Source organism: Grammomys surdaster, unplaced genomic scaffold (assembly GCF_004785775.1).
Source record: "Grammomys surdaster isolate TR1022 unplaced genomic scaffold, NIH_TR_1.0 213, whole genome shotgun sequence".
Classification (NCBI taxonomy): Eukaryota; Metazoa; Chordata; class Mammalia; order Rodentia; family Muridae; genus Grammomys; species Grammomys surdaster.
In genome coordinates this window covers 4,312,285-4,335,045 of record NW_021604658.1, presented here as the reverse complement: position 1 = coordinate 4,335,045, position 22,761 = coordinate 4,312,285, and the positions used below count along the sequence as shown (strand labels likewise).

General features: G+C 40.4%; 1 protein-coding gene across 2 annotated transcripts in view; it reads right to left on the bottom strand.

Moving 5' to 3' along the window:
• Positions 1 to 16,723, bottom strand: part of Rnf43 (ring finger protein 43) — a 76,057-nt gene extending 59,334 nt beyond the window's left edge. Inside the window, exons 1-2 of one of the 2 annotated variants that reach the window (XM_028772402.1) lie at positions 16,170 to 16,723; positions 14,562 to 15,269 (exon numbers count right to left, since the gene is read on the bottom strand). In XM_028772402.1, coding sequence (XP_028628235.1) covers positions 14,562 to 14,810 — 249 coding nt within the window. In that variant the 5' untranslated portion in view covers positions 14,811 to 15,269; positions 16,170 to 16,723. Of the gene's footprint in view, positions 1 to 14,561; positions 15,270 to 15,542; positions 15,631 to 16,169 lie in introns of those variants that run through there. The other variant, XM_028772403.1, reaches the window with a different exon arrangement.
• Between the last annotated feature and the right edge of the window lie 6,038 nt (positions 16,724 to 22,761).

The window sequence follows — 22,761 nt, the reverse complement described above, 5'->3', positions numbered from 1 at the left end:
ACACACACACACACACACCAGTGCACCATATGGTGGCCTCACGCTGGAATGTGTCTCCTCTATCACTATTTTGGATAGATTGTTCTCCCTCAATCTCTTTAGGTACAGAATTAGGGGATAAGTTTCAAATATCAAGTTATCACTTGATTTGAAACCATTGGTAGGGCCTTACAGAAGTCTTGAAAACCAGGTGGACATCAGAAAACCATAAAAGGTGCACCTCCTTCACTTGATAAACAATGTAATGATCACCAAATGCCTCGCCAAAACCTACACAAGTCGTCAGTGGGAGAACTGGCTTTTTCCTGGTCCTCTGGAAATGAGGACATGTCATGCACCCACTGTTTGGGTGTCGGGAACTATTACAGTTTCAGGGTGGTTTAGCTACAGGAGAAAAATCAGATCTCCTGGCAGCATTCAGGAGGCAGGTGCAGTCATAAAGACGGTGACTTTTGATGCCATTGTCTCTGCCAGGGCAGGTGGTACGGCGGAAGTGTGGAAACCTGCCAGACAGCCTCCACCTCAAATTTCCTTTTAGAAAACAACAAAAATGAAAACAAATGTGATATCTTGTCCCACACCTTGAGGAATGATAGATAGTACTTGGAAAATATAAGCATTTTTATATAACAACATTCATTTAACTCACGCGTACAACTCAGGAGAAAGGTGAGCGTGAAGTCGGCTGCAGATTAGTTACTCTCCTTGTAGTTTAATTTTCTAGGTCTTTATTTAGACTAGAAGGATTCTTATTGTCAGTAAATTTTACTAATACAATCCTCATATAGATTTTTAAAACTCTATATAAGCTAATAATACATGCATAGTCAAGGTTGTTTGTTTGGGTTTGGGATTTTGTTGTTATTGTTTTTGTTTTGAGACAAGGTCTCTCTAAATAGCCCTGGCTGGCCTGAAACTCGCTTTGTAGACCAGGCTGGCCTCAAACTCACTGAGATCCACCTGTCTCCTGAGAGCTGGGAGTAAAGGTGTGCACCGTTACACCCTCGGAATGTTAATGCAAATGTTCTCAGTAGGAGGTCTTCCTGTCTCCTGCAATTTCATGCCTCAGCATAACATGTCTTTTTCTTTCTTTCCTTCCTTCTTCTCTTCCTCCCTCCCTTCTTTCCTCTACCCTTCCCTTTGTTCTTTTTTTCTAACACTGATTTGTTTCTCCTGTCCACATAATAACGTGACCCACCCTGCCACACTTCCTCCACCACTGTCAGCTGTGCCTATCAGACTATAGACTCATCTTGAATAGGTAAGTTTTCACTGCTAACTAGAATAAACTAGTAAATTCCATTTATTTCAGAGTCTCCATTACTGTCCTAGAGCAAACTAGTGCATTTAAATCCTTTGAGAAGGCTGGTGAGATAGTTCAATGGTTAAGACCAGCTACTCTTCCAGAGGACCCAAGTTCTGTTGCCAGCACCCACATTAGCGGCTCACAACTGCCTGTAACTACAGTCCCAGGGTATAGTCTCTCTTTTGTATCTTCCACAGGACTCCCACACCTGTAGCATATAATGCATGTGTGACACACATACTCAAATAAAATAAAAATTAAAAAAAACTTTTGAGAATAGTCTGTTAATGAGTCTGTGAAAAAGACTTTCAAAAATAAAAAAACCCACAAAATTATATAGCATGTCAGTTCAGAAAAGAATAAAACCATAAAAGATTATTTTTAGTGGCAAAGATAGACAAGTGATGTTTCTCTGAGGTTTGTCTCCAGGGGAGACCTTTCTAACTGATGATGCCTTTTTAAACCACAAGGCCACCACAAGAAAGCTCTCAGAGCGCTCATAGAATCCCTGTGGGGGCACTGGTAACTCCATTATTGGAAACTGAGCATTTTGGGGGGCTCCTGGAATTCAATTTCTAACCACCACTCTGCCTTGGAGGGCAAACACTCTTCGGTTCCCAACCACAGACCTAAGATTAAGGTAACACTGTACTTGGCTCTGGGCAGATTCACCAGATTCTTCATTTCAGTCCTCTGTTTTGATTGATGTTGTTAATCTGTTCTATGAAAGCGAACCGTATAATATAAATGGGTTTTCAGAAACTTAGAAAGTTCCTGGATTAAAAGAAGGGCAGTCAAGAGGGAGCAGAAAGCCCAGAAAATAATGCCCTATAGATGTCAAAACCATAAAAATTGTAATATTAAGTGAATCTTTGTTCTCACCCAGAACAAAACAGTTCTGTAGCCTATAGTCTCAGTTCTCGACAGATGACAGATGAGATGTGGCAGCAATGATGGCGCTGACCACGGCCATGTCTCTCTGCACCTGACTCACTCACTTGAAATCTAAGAGCAAGTTCCTCCTTCATTTACCTGCCAAGACCTGAGTTCAGGCCCTCAGAGGTCTTCCTCCGTGGAAGAGAGTGACATCACGACTGCTCAGAGATAATAGGGAAACGCAGAGAATGTGACTCCCCAAACCTGGTGATATCATCGACTGCCCAGAAATACCAAGTTCCCAAGAGTTGAAGCAATAAAGGTTCAAATGGATGATTTTGTTGTTGAAGTTTCTCCACAGTACCCGATATTTCCAAACACAAGATTATAAAATAGCAGAGACATAGGGTGGGTGGCCTTTTCCAGTAAGTCAGCAGCTCAAAACCCCAACATTCCTGGGATAAGTCCAAGCTCACAGACAGAGGACCTCAACCCATTTGTACCTTCCCCAGCTTAGCAAGGATGGTTAAAGATACAGTTCTAAGGGCTCTCCTCCAGTTCTGAGTATGTGCTTTGGGGCACTAGCTAATGTTGCAAGTTTGCATTCAAAATAAATTCTGGGCGCTCAAATAATCTCCCAGTCTTCTCCAAACTTCTTTGATGTCCAACAACTAAGGACAAGGATCTTTGATTATAAAACATTTTTTTTGTCTTTTGGTTAGAAGAAAATTCTTTGCAGGGCGTGACCAGCAGGAGAAAGAAAAGATTTTTCTGAAGTGCAAACTAGTTGGAAACCCCCTGGGGAAAGACTCTGACTCCCAGTCTTTGAGAGGCACAGGCCTGCCTGTACAAGCTGCCTCCCTCCGCTGACTGGGCTCTGAGAAGGTGCTTTTGTGTCTACTCTGGGACTTCAGAAAATTCATAGCAACTCTTTTTTTTTTCAGGTGGAAGTTTTCTAGGGACACACATTGGAAAGATAGTCACAGTTTAGGAACAAGGCACAGTAACTAACTGGATTCCCATCCTCCTAGAAAGCTTACAAACCAGAGCATAAAACATGTACCGTACCGACTGTCTGAAACCTTGCACACTTATTCAGTTTGTCAATACTAATTCAAGCTCTTACGGTTTTTAGAGCCCAGATTCATACTTCTTCTGACAATCTGGTTCTAGGTTATCTCTGGGCCTTCCGGATCTTTCTCAAGATTTAATTAGAGTCCCCCAGGCATTGCTTAGTGATCTGAGTTCAACATAGTTCCATCACAGCGGCTGGGAACAGCTTTGATGATTTTTAGCATAAAAGTCCTCAGTTCAATGAAAGGACCTGTAAAATCTAAAACACAGAGACAGTCTCACTTCTCACTTCTCTCTGTGCTAACAGATGTAAGCACAGAACAGGACCAGAAGACAGGGGCCATCACTCTGACACTCTGCTACAAAGTTGTTGTGTGACTTTAATTTAATCCGATTTGGGGTGGTTTTGGTTTTCTGTTTTCTGTTTTGCATCATCTACCACATATTTTACCTCAGATAAAAGAATTAAATACTCCTGGCATGGTGAAACCACCTATAATTCCAATACTTGGGAGGTGGGAGCAGCAGGAAGATTGTTGCAAGTTCAAGGCTAGCCTGGACTACAGAGTGAGACCTTGTCTCAAAGCAAAAATGATGGATGGGATGGATGGATGGATGGATGGACAGATGGATGGATGGACAGGTGGATGGACAAACAGATAGATACATGAGACATGTCCCTTTAAGTGGCTGGAAAGATGGCTCAGTGATTAAGAGACAGGTTCAGTTCCCAGCACTCACATGGCATCTCAGTACTGTTTAAAACTCTAGCTCCAGGGAACCAGTGCCCTCTGTGGCACCAGGCATGCACGTGGAACACAAACATATATGCAGGCAAGCACTCATACACCTATTGTGTTTAGTGTGTTAAATTTCCTTTTCCTTTTTTTTTTTTTTTTTTTTTTTTTGAGACAGGCTGCTCAAGACTGGCCTTGAACTCCTAATCCTCCTCCCGCCTCTGGTTCCCAAGCACTGGGATTTATAGGCATAAATCTCAAAATCTAGCATATATTATGCATATTTCTATGGTGATGATGATGATGACAATGATGACGATGAATTTAAAGGCTCCTGCATTGTTGTTTTAGGCATCTTGTTTGTTTGAGACAGAACCTCACTATATTACACAGCTTGGCCTGAAACTCAGTGAAGAAACTCTTTGCCTCTACTTCCCAAGTGCTAAGACTACAGCTTACTACATCCAACCTACTTTTGCTTTTAAAATAGTCATACGGCATGTATGTACACACACACACACACACACACTCGCGCGCTTTGTATGTACCCACAGGAAGCACCTAAGTGGTCCCAAATAATCTAATGAGAAAAATCTAACAATGATCTAAATGTGTGCATACCGTTATAGTTTATTAATGTTATAGCAGGTTATTACGTTGATAGACTTCTCATATTATACTAAAATCAACATATTTTAGAGAATGGGACTAATATACAACTATAGCTAAAATCAACTATTTTTTAAAAAAGCCAACCTTGTGTCAGGTACACCCTTCAGTTGGTGGAATGTTTGCCCAGCATGTACTAGGTCCTGGGTCCCATCCCCAGCACCTCATAAAGACAGGTATAATACTGTATATCTCAAAACCCCACGCTTGGGAGATGGAGACAGAAGACTCAACACCAAGATCATTTTTGGCTGCATGAGGAATTCAAGGGCTGTCTGGGGTACATAAGACTGCCTCTCAAACAGACTACTGCTAATATTAAGAATCATTGTTGTTGTTATTATTATTATTAACATTAATGTTAAATGGAGGTGTATCTAAATATTTCACTTTCCATATAATAAATCTTTTTTTTTTTCCTCCATGGAATGTCCTTCAGGGATTAAAGACTCAAAACCAAAACATTCGAGATTATTCACTCAAAGTTCCTACTATATAGAATTCCATTTAAAGCTAAATGTTATCAACAGGCACTTCTTGTACATTTTAGAAACTTTGCAATCTGAATGAAAGCCAGCGTGTTTGGTTATTTGGACTTCTAAAGAGAACATTGCTGAAAAGCACAAACATGCAGGACTGTATGGGAAACACTGTAACTCATCGACGTGGGGACAGCTGTTCTCCTCTTTCAGCTTCTTAAAGTTGCTTGGGTTAAAACCTAATATTACTTTGTTTTGCTTCAATCACGTGGAACTCAAGGCTCAGCTGTCATAGTAATTTTCTTTCATTTTGCTTAATTCTGTTTTGCACTAGGTGGTCTGTAAGAGCAGCAGGTGAGTACACTTAACTGCTGAGCGTCTCCCCAGCCCTGGTTTTGGTTTTGTTGTATTGCTGCTGTTTTTGAGACAAGATTTCACTGTTTACCTGGCTAGCCTGACCCAGCCTCCTTTAGTGCTGGGATCACAGGTATGAGCCTCCATACCAGCTTATTTAAAAAAAAAAATTGAGGGGGGGAGTATTTTTTGACAGAAGGTCTTATTATGTGGCTCAGGTTTCCCTCAAACTTGTTATATAGCCTAGGCTAGCCCTGAACACTCAGCAGTTCTCCTATCTCAATTTTCTAAATTCTAGAATTACATGTCACCATGTCCAGCTAAATTGTCTTCTTAATAGACTGTTTTTTTTTTTTAATTTTCAGCAAAGACAACACATTGTTTAAAATGAATAAACTTGGCTAAAAATATCACAGGAAAATATACCAGTTCTATGTCTGACAAACACTAATTTTCTTGGATTCAATCCTTCATCTGTGAAATGAAAAGAATGGTATTCCACCTTGAACTTCGATGATTTTTCAGGTGGAATACCTGATACTTACCCCTCCCCCCAACTCCCACACCCAAACCATTTACTGTAGCAACTGAAAATGCTATTGTAGTAGACCTTGATTCCAACATAGGGCTATGAAGCTCTTTACGAGGGTAAAGAAGAAGTGGCCCTGAGAACGTGAGAGAAAGACCGTGGAACACATGGATAAGAGCACATAAACCTGGACCATCCAGAGTTTCCTTTACAGTGGTTGACCAGACTACAGAAAATGTTTTTCGAAAAACAACAACAAAGAATGAACATCTGCATGCACGTTTTAGGAAACAGCAAATATAGTAGACATAAAACACGAGGCCTCTTATTTCAGCCAAAGTACTCTACAGACAACAGTGACAACAGTATTTCTCAACTGTCATGTAGTTACAAGCATCAACAGCAGACTTCCCAGATATCTGCTTGCATAAAACTGATGGTTTGCCTAGTATGAACAAGGTCCTATTGAGTCCACAGTGGTATTAACAAGTATCTGATAAATCAACTTAAAATTGTTCCTGTGTTATGGTCATTTCTCTCACTACACAAGAAGTGTACACATAAAACTAAACAACTGAAGAACTACACTACATTGAAGTGTTCTAATTCAGGGATCAGAATGTTCACATTATCTAACTTGCTATCTTGAGAAATAATATTGCCTTTAGGCTTACAATTTTAAATCATTTTGGTATTCCTAAATTTGCAAATTCAGCACAAATTCTAAGATACTAAAAATCATGGGACAAATTTTCCCTTGAACTATAATGCTTAGATTAGTTACTTCATGTTCAGTAGCTTATCTGTTATTTAAAAACAAAAAAGTTAGTAAGTCTTATATTTAAAAATACTAAGTCTGCCGGGCAGTGGTGGCACACGCCTTTAATCCCAGCACTTGGGAGGCAGAGGCAGGCGGATTTCTGAGTTCGAGGCCAGCCTGGACTACAGAGTGAGTTCCAGGACAGCCAGGGCTACACAGAGAAACCCTGTCTTGAAAATAAAAAATACCAAGTCTGGAGGTGCATACAGAGCTCAGTTAGGAGAATACCTGCTTACCATGCACAAGGTCTTGCTTCAATCCCTAGCAACACACAGAAACAGACAGACAGACAAACACCCACAGAGGCAGGAAAAAACTCTGCTTTAGTTTTTTTCAAAAGTAATATTAGGAAACACAAGTTTAAGAACTAAGAAGGTGAGGTTTCCTAAGAAGCAACTGTTGAACTATCTACAAAATAAATGCTGAGTCAGAAGCTGGGTTTGGTAATACCAGCACTTGGGAAGTAGAGGTAGAATGATAACAACAAGTTCAAGGCCAACCTGCTAGATACAGGAAACTCCAGGCTCACCACAGCTATACAGTGAGACCATGTCTCAAAAATAAAACCACTCTCAACCAAATAAGCAAACAAACACACAGACGAGGCAGTGCTAAGTAGGGCCAGAAATGTAGATTAGTGAAAGAGTGCTTGCTTAGCATGGCTGGAATCCATCTCCTGAGTCAATCAATTAATTAAGAAACGAATACAGTAAAATGTTGCATAAAGGAACACATCAAATATATTCATGAGAGCTAGCTATGGTTGATTTTGAAAGAATCAAAGAAATAGTTGGCCATTAATAAGTCAAAACAATTAAAATACAATGAGATAAATAAACCCATTTTGTCCAAGAGTTATCTCTCAGCTTGGAGTTACTTATATTCACTAACAAACACGGATTGCCAAGGCTCTACTTAATATAATAAGGCACGGTTTCTAGAGATATGGCTTTCAACAAATATGGGGAAAAATCTGTTTTCATAGCATTCATAGTTTACTAAGAGGAGACAGGCAGCTAGAAAAATAAACTGTCATTAGAGACTGTGATTTGGAAAAGAAAAATAAATCATGACAGGAGATATGGGCCATGGAGAGAACAAGAAGGCTTACAAATGAGCAGCGGAGGACAGCCTCATCAAGGCTTGTTTGACACTCAGGGATGGCATTTGGGGACTAAGAGAAGAAAGTGTCTGGTGTAGAAGCGATTGTGCCTGAGGGCCTAACAAGAAGCCCCCCCACCCCCCTGGGTGGGAGCCAGGTCTAACTGAAGGGTTGGTGAGAAGAGGAAGGAAGGGGAGCAGGGTCAGCTCTCAGAGGTTCATACAGGTCACTGTCCAGACCTGGGCTTTTACTCCAACAGTTCTCACAAGAACAGTAAGGACAGGGCAGAAGATTAGCTCAAAGGCCTTTTTGAGATGAAACCAGGAAGTTGATTCATAAACAGGTTTTTTTTTTTTTTTTCAAATGTATCACACTGAGCAACATATATCCAAGTGGGAACAATCTAGGTCATTAACAATATTTTAGCTGTTCACATAATGGGACTGGCCCATCGAAGCTTGCATCCTCAGATATCTTAAAAAATAGTTCTCATACCTTTAATCACAACACCCAAGAGGCAGATCTCTGTGAGTTCATGGCCAGCCTGGTCTACACAGGGCTACCCTGTCTCAAACAATCAAACAATCAAATAAAAATAGACTCTTACTTTTATTGTCTTAAAGGTTTTTAAATGACCACTTCATGTGCATGTGTGTTTTCCCTGCATGTATGTCTGTGCATCACATGTCTGCTTGATGCCTGCGGGGGCCAGAAGATGTCAGATCTGGAATCGGGGTTGCAGACAGCTGTGAGCTGCCATATGGGTGCTAGGAACCGAGCCAGGGTCCTCAGCAAGTGCTCCGGACCTTTGAGCCTTCTCTCCAGCCTCGAGGTTTCTCTTCCACGGCCAGTAAAGCCCAGCGGTTCTGCCTCCATGCAGATCTGCCCGTGGCTCCTCGCCCTCTGTATTCTGTATAAAATGCTACCTCTTCTTATCTGGCTGGCGAGAATCTGTGAATCAACTGTAGCTTTTTGGGAGAAAATTACTATGTAAATTAAATGAGTACTATTCTCACATTCTTCTCTACAATACCTTGCCACCATTTCTGGATGCCAATAGTATGATAATAATACAGTGTTCATTTATAACATTTCCCTCTATTGTATTTACCAACTGAAGGGAAGAAAAACAAAACCCACAAAGGGCCAAAACATTCTTTTCAAGGGAACAAAAATGCAAAGAATTTCTTTAAAAATAAGAGAAATCATGTATGTGTATATGTATATATGTATGTATATATATGTATGTGTGTATGTGTATATATGCATATACGTGTGTATGTATGCATGTGTGTGTGTGTGTATGTTTGTGCATGTGTGTGTTCACACAAGATTTCTCTGTGTAGCCCTGGCTGTCCTGGAACTCGCTCTGTAGACCAGGCTGGCCTCAAAATCAGAGATCTGCCTGCCTCTGCCTCCCAAGTACTGGGATTAAAGACCTGAACTACTACTACCTTGATCTCTAGAAATATTTTTAATCTTGCATGAAAAATAAACTGCCTAATTGTTAAAGAAAACGATCTGCACACACTTTAGTATAAAATAGAAAAGTACCTGCCCACAGAATCTGCTGAAGGGCACTACAGAGATGATGGGGCCACAGTTGAAACACAATTCATTTATTAATTCTTATTAGTAAAAAAAACACCTAAAAATTCGAACTTAAAACTTTTTCTATTTCTACATGAAATACAGAACACACACACATCAACTTTATAGATAATTACAAAGGACTCATTTTGGTTTTGTTGATTTTATTTTGTTTTCTTTGTTTGAGACAGAGTCTCACTAAATAGCCTAGGCTGGGTTTGACTCTATTATGGAGTCCAGGTTAGCTTCTAATTCATAATTCTACTGGCTTAAGTCTCCTGAGTTCTAGAATTATAGGGCTGTACCACCACACTCAGCCAGAAATTCCCTCTTGACCTGAAAAGCACCTTTAAAAATATCCTGTAGCTTGGGCTGGAGAGATGGCTCAGCAGTTAAGAACACTGGCTGCTCTTCCAGAGGACCTGGGTTCAATTCACAGCACCCACATGGCAGCTCACAACTGTCTATAATTCCATTTCCAGAGGATCCAATGTCCTCTTCTGGCCTCTTCGGGTTCCAGGTATATAAGAGGTACACATACATGCAGGCAAAACACCCATATACACAAATAAAAAGTTTTTTAAAAATATTCTTCAGCTTCTTCTTTCATCCAGATACCAAGTTCATAACAAAAAGCCAGATCTAGAAGGCCTGAGCAGGCTTCGTATCTCACAGTGCATTTCTAAATACATTCCAAAGCCAATTGTTAATTATATTTTCTGTACTCTTATTAGCATAAATAACTGAGAGTTGACTGTACTTGAATATTCCCTCTGTAGTTCTTTTAAAGGCTGGCAGCAAAGAAAAAAAAATCATAAAATCTACTCTGACGTCTGCATCCAAGGAACTCACTTAAGCAATGTCAATTAAATGCTATTTCAAAATGTATTCTTTGAGTTCCTGTGTTAGTAGTCATCACATTTTAAAACTGTAACAGAGATCCTGGATAAACATTCTGATTTACCCATTTCTGCAATGAAACTCAAAATGAGAAAAAGTAGAAATACAGACATTATTAGAGGGTAGAATACTGTGTATCCAGGATCAGCCTCTGAGAAGGGTGCTCTGGTGTTCCCTCCGCCTTGGCATATTAGGATTGCAGAGCTGGAGGAGCACCGTTCTACTGCTCAAGCTCCAGCTAGGCCAACACTCACTAATACTAGTTATTAATTACCTTAGAGACATTAAGGCCTGTTCCCTTTTTTCGTAAAATGTGAGAAATACATGTATAGAACACTGTCTCTCATAAGGTTATCATGATAATTCAATGAGCTCATACATGTAAAATGTGCAGTATCTGTTTGGTAGCTATTATATTTAAATCCCTCAGTGTCACAGATACCCACTGAGCTAAAAGCTATTTTGTTTCATCGGACAGCCACTTAGGGTTAGTTAGTTCTTTAGGTCTATAGCTTGCAACAGAAGATTGTCTGACACTGGCCAAAACCTTCCATTTAAAAGTTTCAGGTGCTCAATACAAATACAGTGAAAATTCAGAAAGTGTGACATGCATGCTGACAGGTAGGTGGACTGGAGGCAAAGTGGAGAGACACTAGCAAAGGGTTTGTCCAGAACGCGTTCTCTCCCTGTTACCGGTCAAATGTGAAACTAGCCCCACTCCCACCGCAGCCTGCCACCTCTGGGCAGTGCATTCTAATCTTGATCATAATTTTATCCTGGAGTCTAAGAACATCCAGGACAACCAGCTGAACAGGAAGAATGGTGACCTCTCTTGGGCTACACTAAAATCCTCGTGTTCTTTTGCTTAGAGAAAACTTGGAGTCCTTCGGAATACTACTTAAGAGAAAATATGACTGCACTTGTGTATAGATACAGCACCAATAGCATTATCAGGTAGGAACAACAGAAACAAGCACTAATCAAATATAAGCAAGACAGAAAATTGGACATCAGACAGTGCTCAGTTCTAGAATACTTTTCATCAGCAATGGTGGAACCAGGAAATGAAGTATATGTTCAAATTAAAAAATGTAAGTTGTAATCACCACCGTGTAAGAATACTCTTTGTAAGTCACCACCAAATATTAGGAGGTCTTAAAAGTCTCTTTGGCCTGTCTTTTTTGGGTTGTCTGTTTTCTTTGATGGCTAATTAAAAACAAAAAAACAAAAAACAAAACCAATGCAACAGATCCGAATAGCATGGTAAGTTATTCTAAGTGTACAAACTGAGTGGAGGACAAGAGGGGCGGGGGAAGCAGAAGGACTAGAGACAGGAAGAAAGAAAGGCTTGGCAAATGAACGGGGAACCTGAGAGCTGGACACTTCAAAGGGGACGGCAAACATTCAGGAAGATAATTGTGCAGGGCTAAGATGGGAAATTCTGAGGGAAAGAGAGGACTTGGGAAGTAGAAGGCCACTCCTCTTCAATTTCTTCCAGTGAACACTCACGTGCACACACAGATATGCAGAGACAGAGAGACAGACAGAGCAAAGAAACAAGCCCAGATATTACTTACTGCTAACAAGGAGAAATCTAAACATAGAAAGTGGGGAATAAGAATCTAGACAAAAATCCATCACTGCCTGGCTTTCCAATGCTTGTGTATGAGAATTATAACCACCAGAAAAAGTTGAGAAAAAGAAAATTATTTTAAAGGCAGTTACATGCTCTATTTCCTTATTAAACAAAAGGGGGCATCACACTGTCATAGGGTGGCTACATTGTCAGGGGATGGCTACATTGTCACAGGATGGTTACATTGTCACAGATGTGTCCCCTTCTTCTAAGAAAAGTTAAATGTGTGATACAAATGAAATCCAATTAATTTGTTTTTCATAAAAGTGGATGCATCCCAAATTAATTTGGGAAAATGTAAAGGAATATCTAATGTTTAGAGCGACAAGGTTATTCTTTTTATAACCACTGTTTTATATAAACTTTCCCATGCATAGCACTTCAGTTTTATAAGACCCAGCTGAATCTTTATGCCTCTAAAGTCTTAATAAGAATAATTCATAGACAGGATATAAGGAATTATTCATTTGTGGTGTTGGGATACAGCTATCTACCAAGATAGCTAAACTGCAGATGTGGGGACAGAAGCAGAACTTCACATGGAAGGCTTGGTTAGCAGTCTCATGAGTAAACTGAGTCCACTGTAATCTGACAAAGGGCAAACAGCATGGATTTGAGACACACAAACCAAGCGTCCCAACCACCAGAGCTCTTTGAAAGAGTTAATCAAATAGTGAATAAAGATATATATTTTACGAGGTCTAGTCAAAAATAGTCTTCCAGAGAGATTAAGAAAATTTAGTTAACTGCTGTGAATTAACAAATTGATTGACAGGTTCCTTTCATTATGAAAATACAGACATTTTAGGAAAGAGTTTTACTAAGAGAAGCCAGCCAGTGTGGGCTGAAAGAGGATGCTGAACCACGGAGCAGATTCCCGAGCTCCTGACTGAGCTTTCACCGGGGCCAGTGAGGCACAGGGCTTCGTGTGACCCCTTGGACTGCACAGAAACAAACAGAAGGCTTCCTGATAAAAACTCTATGCCAAAATTCACAAGGCAGGCACCTCAGGCTTCAGGCTATGAGGGATACAAGGCCACCCCTCGGTTCCCACTGAGCTACTCTTCCAGCTTTAAGTCCTAGCTCCAGCCTAGAGCCGCTTTAGATAAATAGCCTCTTATACATAGTATCAAATCTCACGGCAGTTTTGCAGTTGGTCTTTCCAACCAGCAGGACCTTCTACTTCAATTCTTTATCATCTCCATTTATCCCCATTTCAAAATACCGTCAGAGAAGTGCAATGCAGAACCCCCCCCCCTTTTTTTTTTGAGATAGGGTCTCTTTATGCCTCCCTGACTGTCCTGGAACTTGTTGTATAGGCCTTAGGTTCAAAGAGATCCATCTACGTCTGCCTCCTGGGTGCTGGGATTAAACGCATGGGGCACAATGCCTAGTAAAAATATTCATTTTTGAGAAATAATTAATTTACTTGTTTTGAGTTCTTATCTTCTTTCTGTAGATATCAAAAAGTCTTAATTCATATAACCACGAACTAAAATTCATACTCCATACATATCACAAAATAAAAATCTGACTTTGGCTGCTAAGGCTGGTCATATTTAAACCTACCTCCAATAATAACCACAGCAAGAAGTGTCATTTTACAAAATAAATTGTAATAAGTGAGCAACATCTTTTAATGAAGTTAGACGGTAGATTGCCTATTTAAAACAAAACAAAACAAAACAAAACAAAACAAAAAAACAGCTCACCAAGTTCTGTCTTCAACATAGGAATGAACAATTGGTCTAAGGAAGACTATGGCTCCAGCAAGTTAATAAATTCAACACATAAAGAATAGGTAGACTGTGAATAAATTACAGACTTAAGCCTAAGAAACTGTGTCAGGAAAAACTCTGTGAGTCAAAAAAAAAAAGTCAAACTAACTTTTAAACTTTTGAACTTTAGATTTTAAAATTGGACCAGAAGGAACAGGGCCCGGTGCAGACGCTGGGCCCATTTTGTGACCTAGTCCTCTCCATTTGGGGATTAGCAACAGGGTGCCACACATGGTAGGACGCCAGCCATAGCATTCAAGCCTGACCGAATTTTAAAAGTGACATGGTAATCAAATATGCTTTGGGGGCAGTCTAGAATTTCAGGGTGCCTCGATCATTAAAATTAACATTTACAATTTAACAGGATGTAAGCTATGTTCCTCAAGTCAATTAAATAAATACTTGTATTTTTCATCTATCAAAATAGTGCTACAAATGTTTGTAAAGAAGTTTTATTATGTATAACCCAAGAGATAATGAAATGTAAGTTAAAATAAGCAAATTATCTTCTAAAATACAGAATTTATGTGTTTCTTCAAATATAAAATAAGATTATGCCTTAAATTACCAACAAAGCAATGGCTTCACAAAAGCGTGAATGAATACAAAGCTAAGCAGTGGAAGCCCCTACGTGGGTTGTGACTTTGCCAGGCTAACGAGAAAAGGCATTTTCAAACAGATGGAAGGTAAACCAGAACACGTTATACTTGCCTGCATTAGCTTCCCTTCTGCCGGAGTCACCTCCGCAACACCAGCAAACACACCTTCCAAAGTGAGGTTCAGCTTTCCTGTGGGGTCCATCTTCAAGGGGATCACTCTGATAATAGCTTTCTGTTCTGATCTTTCGGACTCCACTGCTGCTGCCAGCACCAGTCCCGTGTGTCGGAAGCCTGCGTGCAGGGCCGTCAGCAGCAGCCAGGGCCAGAGGACAGCCAGCTGCAGCTGGTGGCCACCACTCATGCTACCAGCTGCATCAATGCTCTTCGGCCATGCATACTGCTTCCACTAGCTCATCCCAAAGGCAGGTCCTCAGTGCAGAAAACCGAGAGGAAAAGACGCAATCCCTCCGTTTCAGAGAGCCGAGTCCGAGCCTGGTCCTTCCCAAGCACAGGTGGTATTCCTGATTGGGAGGAGAAGATGGTTTTTTCAGCCCACCTCTGGGGCAGGTATGTCGTTTTCTCCCATCGTCACTGCAAATACAGAAATGCCACCTCTTTTCTTCGGAATTTCCAAATGTGCTTTAGATACAAACATGGATTGGTATGTCAAATCACTTGCTCTTGGTCTTCCATATGTATCAGGTTTCTGAGGCACTAAACCCAAGGCCGATGAACAAAACAAGGTCAGTAAACAGCTAAGGCAGCGCCGCGGAGGTGGGTGAGGAACTTCAGCTCAGAATACGAAGACATGCTGCCCTTTCTAAGCCAGAAAAAAATGTCAACTGTAAATGGCTAAAGTCCATGAGGAGGTTTGCTTTTTAATAGGGAAAGAGTGGGAATTAATCAGGCCCCACCTGGAGGGATGTCTAAAGATGCTACAGCACATACTCATTAAAATGTCCATGCTAAATTGTGTTTCAGCATAGCTCAGAGTTCTAGGCCTACTGAATTTATACACTTTGTAAGAACTTCAGTATATTAGTTTTTTTGTGTTCCACCAAAAGCGACTGTAAAATTAGGCACTAATTCATACCTCTTTGACATACGACAGGATTAATCTGAGTATCAAAATCTCTTCCAACTTCCATATTGAGACACTTGAGAAGCTTTGCAGTTATTTTCCCAGTTAGAATTCATATTTCTGTTTTTACTTTCCTTTCTCACTTAGAGATCCCAGAGTTTATTCTCCAGCCTGAGAATATCAAGCACCTTGACTTTCCTCAGAATGCGGTGGAAACACATCCAGACTTTACAATCTGTAATCTTCTGGATTCAGAAGAAAAACAAAGGACTATTCCTAACACGTTTCCAAATTCCTTGATGGGGCGGAGAATAAAAGATGGGGGGAGTAGAGAGGCTCTAAGCTGAGCACCCTGAAAAAAATCAGGCTGAGGAGATCTGGGGTATTTCTATGCTCCTAGGAAACTTTGGACTCTTTATAAACATCAGATTTTAAAATGCGCACCCTTAAGTAACTATACATACACTTCACCCACAAAGCATGGTGCGTTCTGAGGTCGTTTAAAAATCCTATAAAGTCTTCAGAATACGTGCTGAAAAGCCAAGCAACTGAATGCAAACCTGTTCTATAGATTCTTTACTTTTGCTGAGACAGAGGGAGGAAGGAAACAAAAAAGAATTTCAAAAGAAATCTGCAAACCTGTAGCGCTGTCGGGCCCACTGGAGTCCACGGGGTGAAACAAATTCAATTATGTGTTTATAAATCCTCCTTTAAAAAAGACCTGAGCTGCTTAACCCCGTGGGGCTCATGCTCCCACCTTCTCACTCTGCAATCAGACCAAGTGCTCGCACTACAGGTAGGTGCCGAAAAATTCCGAAGCCCAAAAAAGTATCCACGCAGGTCAAAGGCAGAAACTTATTCCAGGACGAGAGCTACTGTCCTCAAGAACTCTGGAAATGCTTAAAGAAGATCCAAAATCATCTCTAAAATCTAACAAAAGTCTTCCCCCCCCGCCTCCGTACAGAATATTAAATGATCAGCTCTTGAAGGAGATAAGAAACGAAGTAGTAAATAGAACAATTCACTACCAAAACCACAGAAAATCCCAGAGGGAGAAGGCGGTATATCCCTGAATCGTGGATGGACTTGGAAGTTCAGAAGGAGGCAGGGTTGAAGCGCTTCCTTTCAAGAAAGACAATTCTGGATCAGCTCCCTACAGCAGGAAACCTGTGGTTTGTAATTGGTGTACTAGCTCTGACTTCTTCCCCTGGGACTGCAATCACGCTCTCTACCTGCTGACAAAGTGAGGGTGGAGCCGCTACACGCAAGCCGGGCCCCTCCTCCTCTTGGTGCACGCACTCAGAAACTTAACCAAACGTCTTCTCCCGGTCTTTCTGGTCTCTTGCTCTTTTACTCCCTCTAGTGAGCCACAGCCCAACTGCATGCAGCTCAGTCAGTCCTTAGCTTTCCCCCAGCATATAAATCAGGATCACTCAAACATGTCTAAGCGGATTCTGTAAGCTATAGCGCACTGACGGTGGTATGAGGAAAGAAATAGAAAACAAAGGCATCCAAAAGACAAAAGAACGACGCAAATTCTTGCGATTACAAGTTCAGATAGGTCTCTACTCTTTCCATGTTTTAGTGTCCACAAATGGCACAAAGCCAGAATTGAGAGATCTTAGACTGAGTACTTGCTGCTTATGTCTGCCACTGTGGAAAGACTGTTCATTTTCTGCATAGCTTTTCTTCAGTTCTTACTCATTTAAGTTCAGCAGTTCTGCCTAAACTGCACTTGTATGGATCTCTCAAATCAGTTTGCTGTCAGAAGTCTGGAATCTGTTATTTCCCTCTTACTCTTTGGGTCAAACCTATTCTTCCAGGGTAAAACTCTAAGTTAGTCTGCATATAGAAGTCAAGAGTTAGACCTACGCTTGGAGCTGGAGCAATGGCTCACTGGTTAAGAGCACTTGCTGCCTGCTCTTCCAGAGGGCTGAGGTCTAGTTCCCAGCATCTACATGGTGGCTCACAACCATCTACAACTCCAGTTCCAGTGAATCCAACACTCTTGTGTGGCCTCCACAGGTACTGCAGACAAAACACCCATACACATAAGAGAAATCTTTTCTTAAAAGTTAAAAATAGCCGGGCAGTGGTGGTGCACGCCTTTAATCCCAGCACTTGGGAGGTAGAGGCAGGCGGATTTCTGAGTTCGAGGCTAGCCTGGTCTACAGAGTGAGTTCCAGGACAGCCAGGGCTATACAGAGAAACCCTGTCTCGAAAAACCAAAAAAAAAAAAAAAAGTTAAATATGTCTAATAAAAACAGCATAGGTAAAAAGAAGACTAAACTTAGCTAATTACTACATTCATGCAATACAGCTCTTTATAATAGTCTTCACATGGGATATTTGAATATTGTAATATTTAAATGTACAAAATTATATTTGACATTTCTTTTTAAAAATTTTATTTGCTATGGATGTTTTGTCTGCATGTATGTTTGTATACCATGTGTGTGAGAGGCCAGAAGAAAGTGTAAGATCTGTGGGGCTGGAGTTACAGATGTTTGTGAGCCACCATGTGAATGCTGAGAATCAAACTCTGGAAGAGCAGTCAGTGCTCTTAACCTCTGAGCCATCTCTCCAGCCCCATGGTCAGGCATTCTGCTGTTGAACTAGAAAAATTTTTCAAAATTCTACTCATGAACAACAATGTGAACAAGTCAACTCTACTGAAATGTATGCATTTTAAATAATTGGGATAAAGTTTTGTAACTTCATATATAGATGAACCTGTTTGGGCATGTGTAAAATGTGGATAATTAGCCAAGCATAGTGGCTCACAACTGTAATATTAGTAGTCACAAAACTAAATGAGGAAGACTGTTGTTAACTGGAGGCCAGCTTGGCCTGTAGAGTGAGTTCTAAGTCAGTCAGATATAAAGCAGAACCCTCTGTCAAAAAAAAAAAAAAAAAAGCCCCGTGGATAACTGCAATAGTAGGCTTGCTGTAAGGATTACGTAATATAATGTCTCTGAAAGCATTAAGTTACCCACGGATATTTTTCTATATAGGTTTAAGATGGTCCCAGGGTTCTATAGTTAATAACGAACCTGGGGGAGAGAAACTCTAAATGGTTTTTTCTTCTAAAAGGAGGGGGGGTTGTTTTTTAGCCCAGGCTAGACAATAACTCCTGAAACTCCTGCTTAAACTTTTTAGGTGGGATTACAAGTGTCGTCCATCATGTATGTCTAGCTCTGAAGTAAACTTGTTTAAATTTTTAAATGTATAATTGTGTGTGTGTGTGAGGGGGGGGAGGGAGGGAGAGAAAGAGAGAGGTATGTGGGGGTACAGGTGTGAAGGTCAAAGGACAATTCTGTGGAGTTGGTTCTCTCCTCCCACCTTATGTGAGCTCTGGGGGTCCCATTCAGAGGTCATCAAGACTGCATGATGCCTTACATGCTGAGCTACCTCACTAGCCCAAATGTTTTGCTCGTAACCATGGCAATAGAGTGACATTTCATGTCCACATTCACCAGTGCTTTTGGTCCAATTAAACTTAAAAACTAAAAGCATCTTCTAGAGAGATACACTTTTAAATCTATGTGTACATCTCCACGTTTGTTGAAGTGTCCTAGGAGGTTAGAGAGCGTCAGCTTTCCTTAAATCTGGAATTATAGATCACTGTAAGCCACTCAGTGTGGTTTCTGGGAACTGAACTCAGGTCCTCTGCCAGAGTAGAACATGTTCTTAAGCGCTGAGTCATCTGAGCCCCTAAAGTCAATTATTAATTCAGCACCATTTCCTCTCTTGTTGGATGCTAAGGACATGACTATATAGACTGTTTGCAGTTCCTGCCCCAGAGGACAAAAGCTAATTCTACAGGAGATAATTCTTTTTAAAAATCTATTATCTTTTTTATTTTTGCATGTTATAAAACTGCATATCAAAATATTGAAAACTATACGTTATTATAGAACACTACTACAAGTTAAATATCTTCCGGGTAAAGAGAAACAACAAAATAACTTGTAAGTAGACTGTACCTTTTTTCCTTCTTGAAACTCAGAGTATTTAATTAATAGTTAATATGCATATTTAGTTGAAAAATAAAAATCTAAACTTATAAACTTGGTTGTTCTCTCTTGAGGAAATTCTGAAGTCTTGAAATGATGAAACAAATTTATCGTGAGCTTGAGATCAAACAACTCTGTGCTGTAGTGCACTGATAATACATCGTTCACGAACATCACCAAAATGACAAGGTAAATCAGTATTCAAATTAGGTCTGATATGCCATATTTCTTTCCTGAAAATGTTATAGATGGCATTGTGTGGTGGTGCCTGTCGCGTTGACTCCTTTTTGTGGTGCTGAGGTTTAAATGCAGGGCCTGTACCTGTGGGACTAGTATTCTGGGTCTCCGATGCCTCCTCAGCCCAAGCCTAGTCATGCACGTTATACAGAACATCCTTAGCAATCCACTTTCCTGTCTGGATTGACTCAAGTTACTGAAGACTACTCACCCTTTTCTAAAACCCAGGACTCTATAAAGTATGTATAAGAACTGTCCTTATTCTTAGAAACATTTAATTTTTAATCATTATTTTAAAAGAATTCTTTTTAAAGATCTAGACAACTGTTTTGCTGAGATAGTGTCTTGGTCTCATAGATCCCAGGCTGGCCTCTACCTCTATATGCAGCCAAGAATAACCTTGAAGTTCTGGTCCACCTGTGTTGGGAATGCAGATGTGCACCACACATCTGGTTTATGTGGTGCTTTGTGTATACTCCCAATTGAGCTACATCTCCAGTTTCTGGTAATGTTTTTTTTAAAAAAAAAAAAAACACAAAGAAGAAAGAAAGAAATCAGATTGTGTATGGTGTCACACACCTGAAATATAGACCTCCAGATATTGAGGCAGGAGCATCACTTCAGGTTTAAGGCTAGCCTGATCTATATAGCAAGACCTTGTCTCAACAAGAAGGAGACAAGGTACAGTGTTTACCTAGCCTGCCTGCCAGGCTCTGAGTTCACCTCCAGCACTGCAGGGTGAAAGAGAGAAATCAGACTCTTTGAAAAACAGAATGCATTGAGTCTTTCAACTTTACCCAGCATTAATGCTCATAACAACTAAAATTTCTATTGGCTGCCAATAAAACAGTAAAACAACCAAGACAAGAGTCTAGTTGGAACATTCATTTTATTGTTGACTGATTAAAACTGATCGGTGCTTAAGGTGCTGAAACGCAGAGGTGCTAGACGGAACTGAGTGTGTCGGGCCCTACCGGCTAGTTCACGCGCACATTTGCTCGACTGCTTGCTATCCGCACCAGGCATGTGAGTAGAGCAGGAGATCCAGCTCCTTTACCTGGTGTATTCATATACAAAAAACGTTTGGAAAGCTGATCAAGGCATTTCACTGATCAAGCCTTAAAACCACTGAAACCATGTCTGTGCCAAGGTTCCTGCTTGACACATGTTCCTCAAAAGATATTACCTCTTTCAATACGCATAAGGCTAAGAAAGGCATTTTGAGGAGAAGAAGTATCACCTACACAGCTTAACCAGCTCTTCAATGTGACAGAGAAAAGGCAAAGGTCCTTCATTAGAAGCTTTTCACATACTTTGCCAAGCCATTTGGCATGGATAGATGTAGCCATCTCGATAGTCTGTGCATCCTTCAAGCCTCGTGAGTAAAGATGATGGGGTGCCCAGGAAGGAGCACAGCTAGTCTAATTAGATGCTGAAAGTCACTTTTCAAACCTAGTTTCTAAACTAAACCAAGTCACCATGGACTAATACGGAGCTCACCCACCAGAGCAGCCAGATGGCCAGAACACTTCTGTGTCTAACACCATTGGGAAGGCACAGTGCAAAGCAAGAAGTGAGCTGTGGGCCCACAATGGTGAGTATAGTGGTAATGCCATTATGAAGTGCTGTTTGTTTCATTGGCTTTAAATTCATAGACTTTCCTCTTATTTCTGCAGCATTTATTAGGAAAACAGGGGTGGGGAGATCCAGCAAGAAAGTTCTAGTCCTTAAAATCCTTTAAATCAGAAAACTTCTTGCTATCATTGGGTGGACATGGATCAACTACAGAAACTGGGCATCCAAAATGTCCTTCCTCTCCTTAAAAACAGTTCTACAATCCTACTACTCAAGTGCACAGTTCATTGAGGGGTAAGAAAACAATGGCGATAGTCTACCCCACTATCCAAAGTCTCAGAAGCTTAAGCCGTTTAATATTTCAAATATAGGTTTTTTAAATTACAGCACAGCTTCTGGCAAGTGACACCAAGCAATTTCCCCCAAAATTTGCACACAATACCTTCTATAGATGAGAATTTATACTTGCCGAATGTAAAAATCTAAAATAAGAAAACACTGTGTTAAACCTCTCAATGTTTTTGTTTACATATTGTACATTTACCCTTCAAAAATAAAATTATACATGTATCCTTTAATCCTTCTATTCTGCAATGTTAACAAAAATACAAAGCTTTAAAACTTTTACATCTATCAGCATTTATAAATATAATTAAACAAATTAAATATTTTTCTTTAGAAGACATTTATGTGATATTAACAAAACTTTCTTACTATTTATGATAATTTATCATTCAAATTAAAGAAAGACATGAAAATGGAAAAAACACTCCCATTAATATTAAAGAATCAGAGGCTGTTGGTATGATGGACGGGCCAAGTCCGGATGCCTTGCTCTTGAAACAGGACGTGGGTTCAGAAACAAGAGACGTTCGTGGTTAATCGCTTAGAAAATGAGCATTTTCCAGCATGTCCTCCCTGGGCTCCCTGACCCGCTTGGACTTGTGCTATTGGTGACCTCACGTGTCTTGGTTTATCATACCCTCTTCCCTAAAGGATCACACTGTGACTTCAGACAGGCGACATTGTGCTGACTACAGTTCAAAATGGCATCACAACTCAGCACACACACTGCTCCAATACCATCAACAGAGTAGTTTTTAGATGCTTCTTGAAGGCCAGGACTTTTCATTTGAAAGGAATCTGGGCAGCATAAAAAAAAAAAAAAAAAAAAGGCCGCTAGATGTTTAGCAGTTTGTCAAGGTAAGCAATCTGAACTGAACAGCTGTAGTAAATACCAAACTCCCAATTTTCAATTTAACAAAATCTCAATTAACAAAACAAAAAAATGCTTTTTTTTCCTTAACAGAACTGAAAAAATCCCAACAGTGTGTCACGTGCAGCGCCTGTCTGCCTCCAGCTGTGGCTAGTGCACAATGTCACGGTTGTCATCCAGCTCCTCC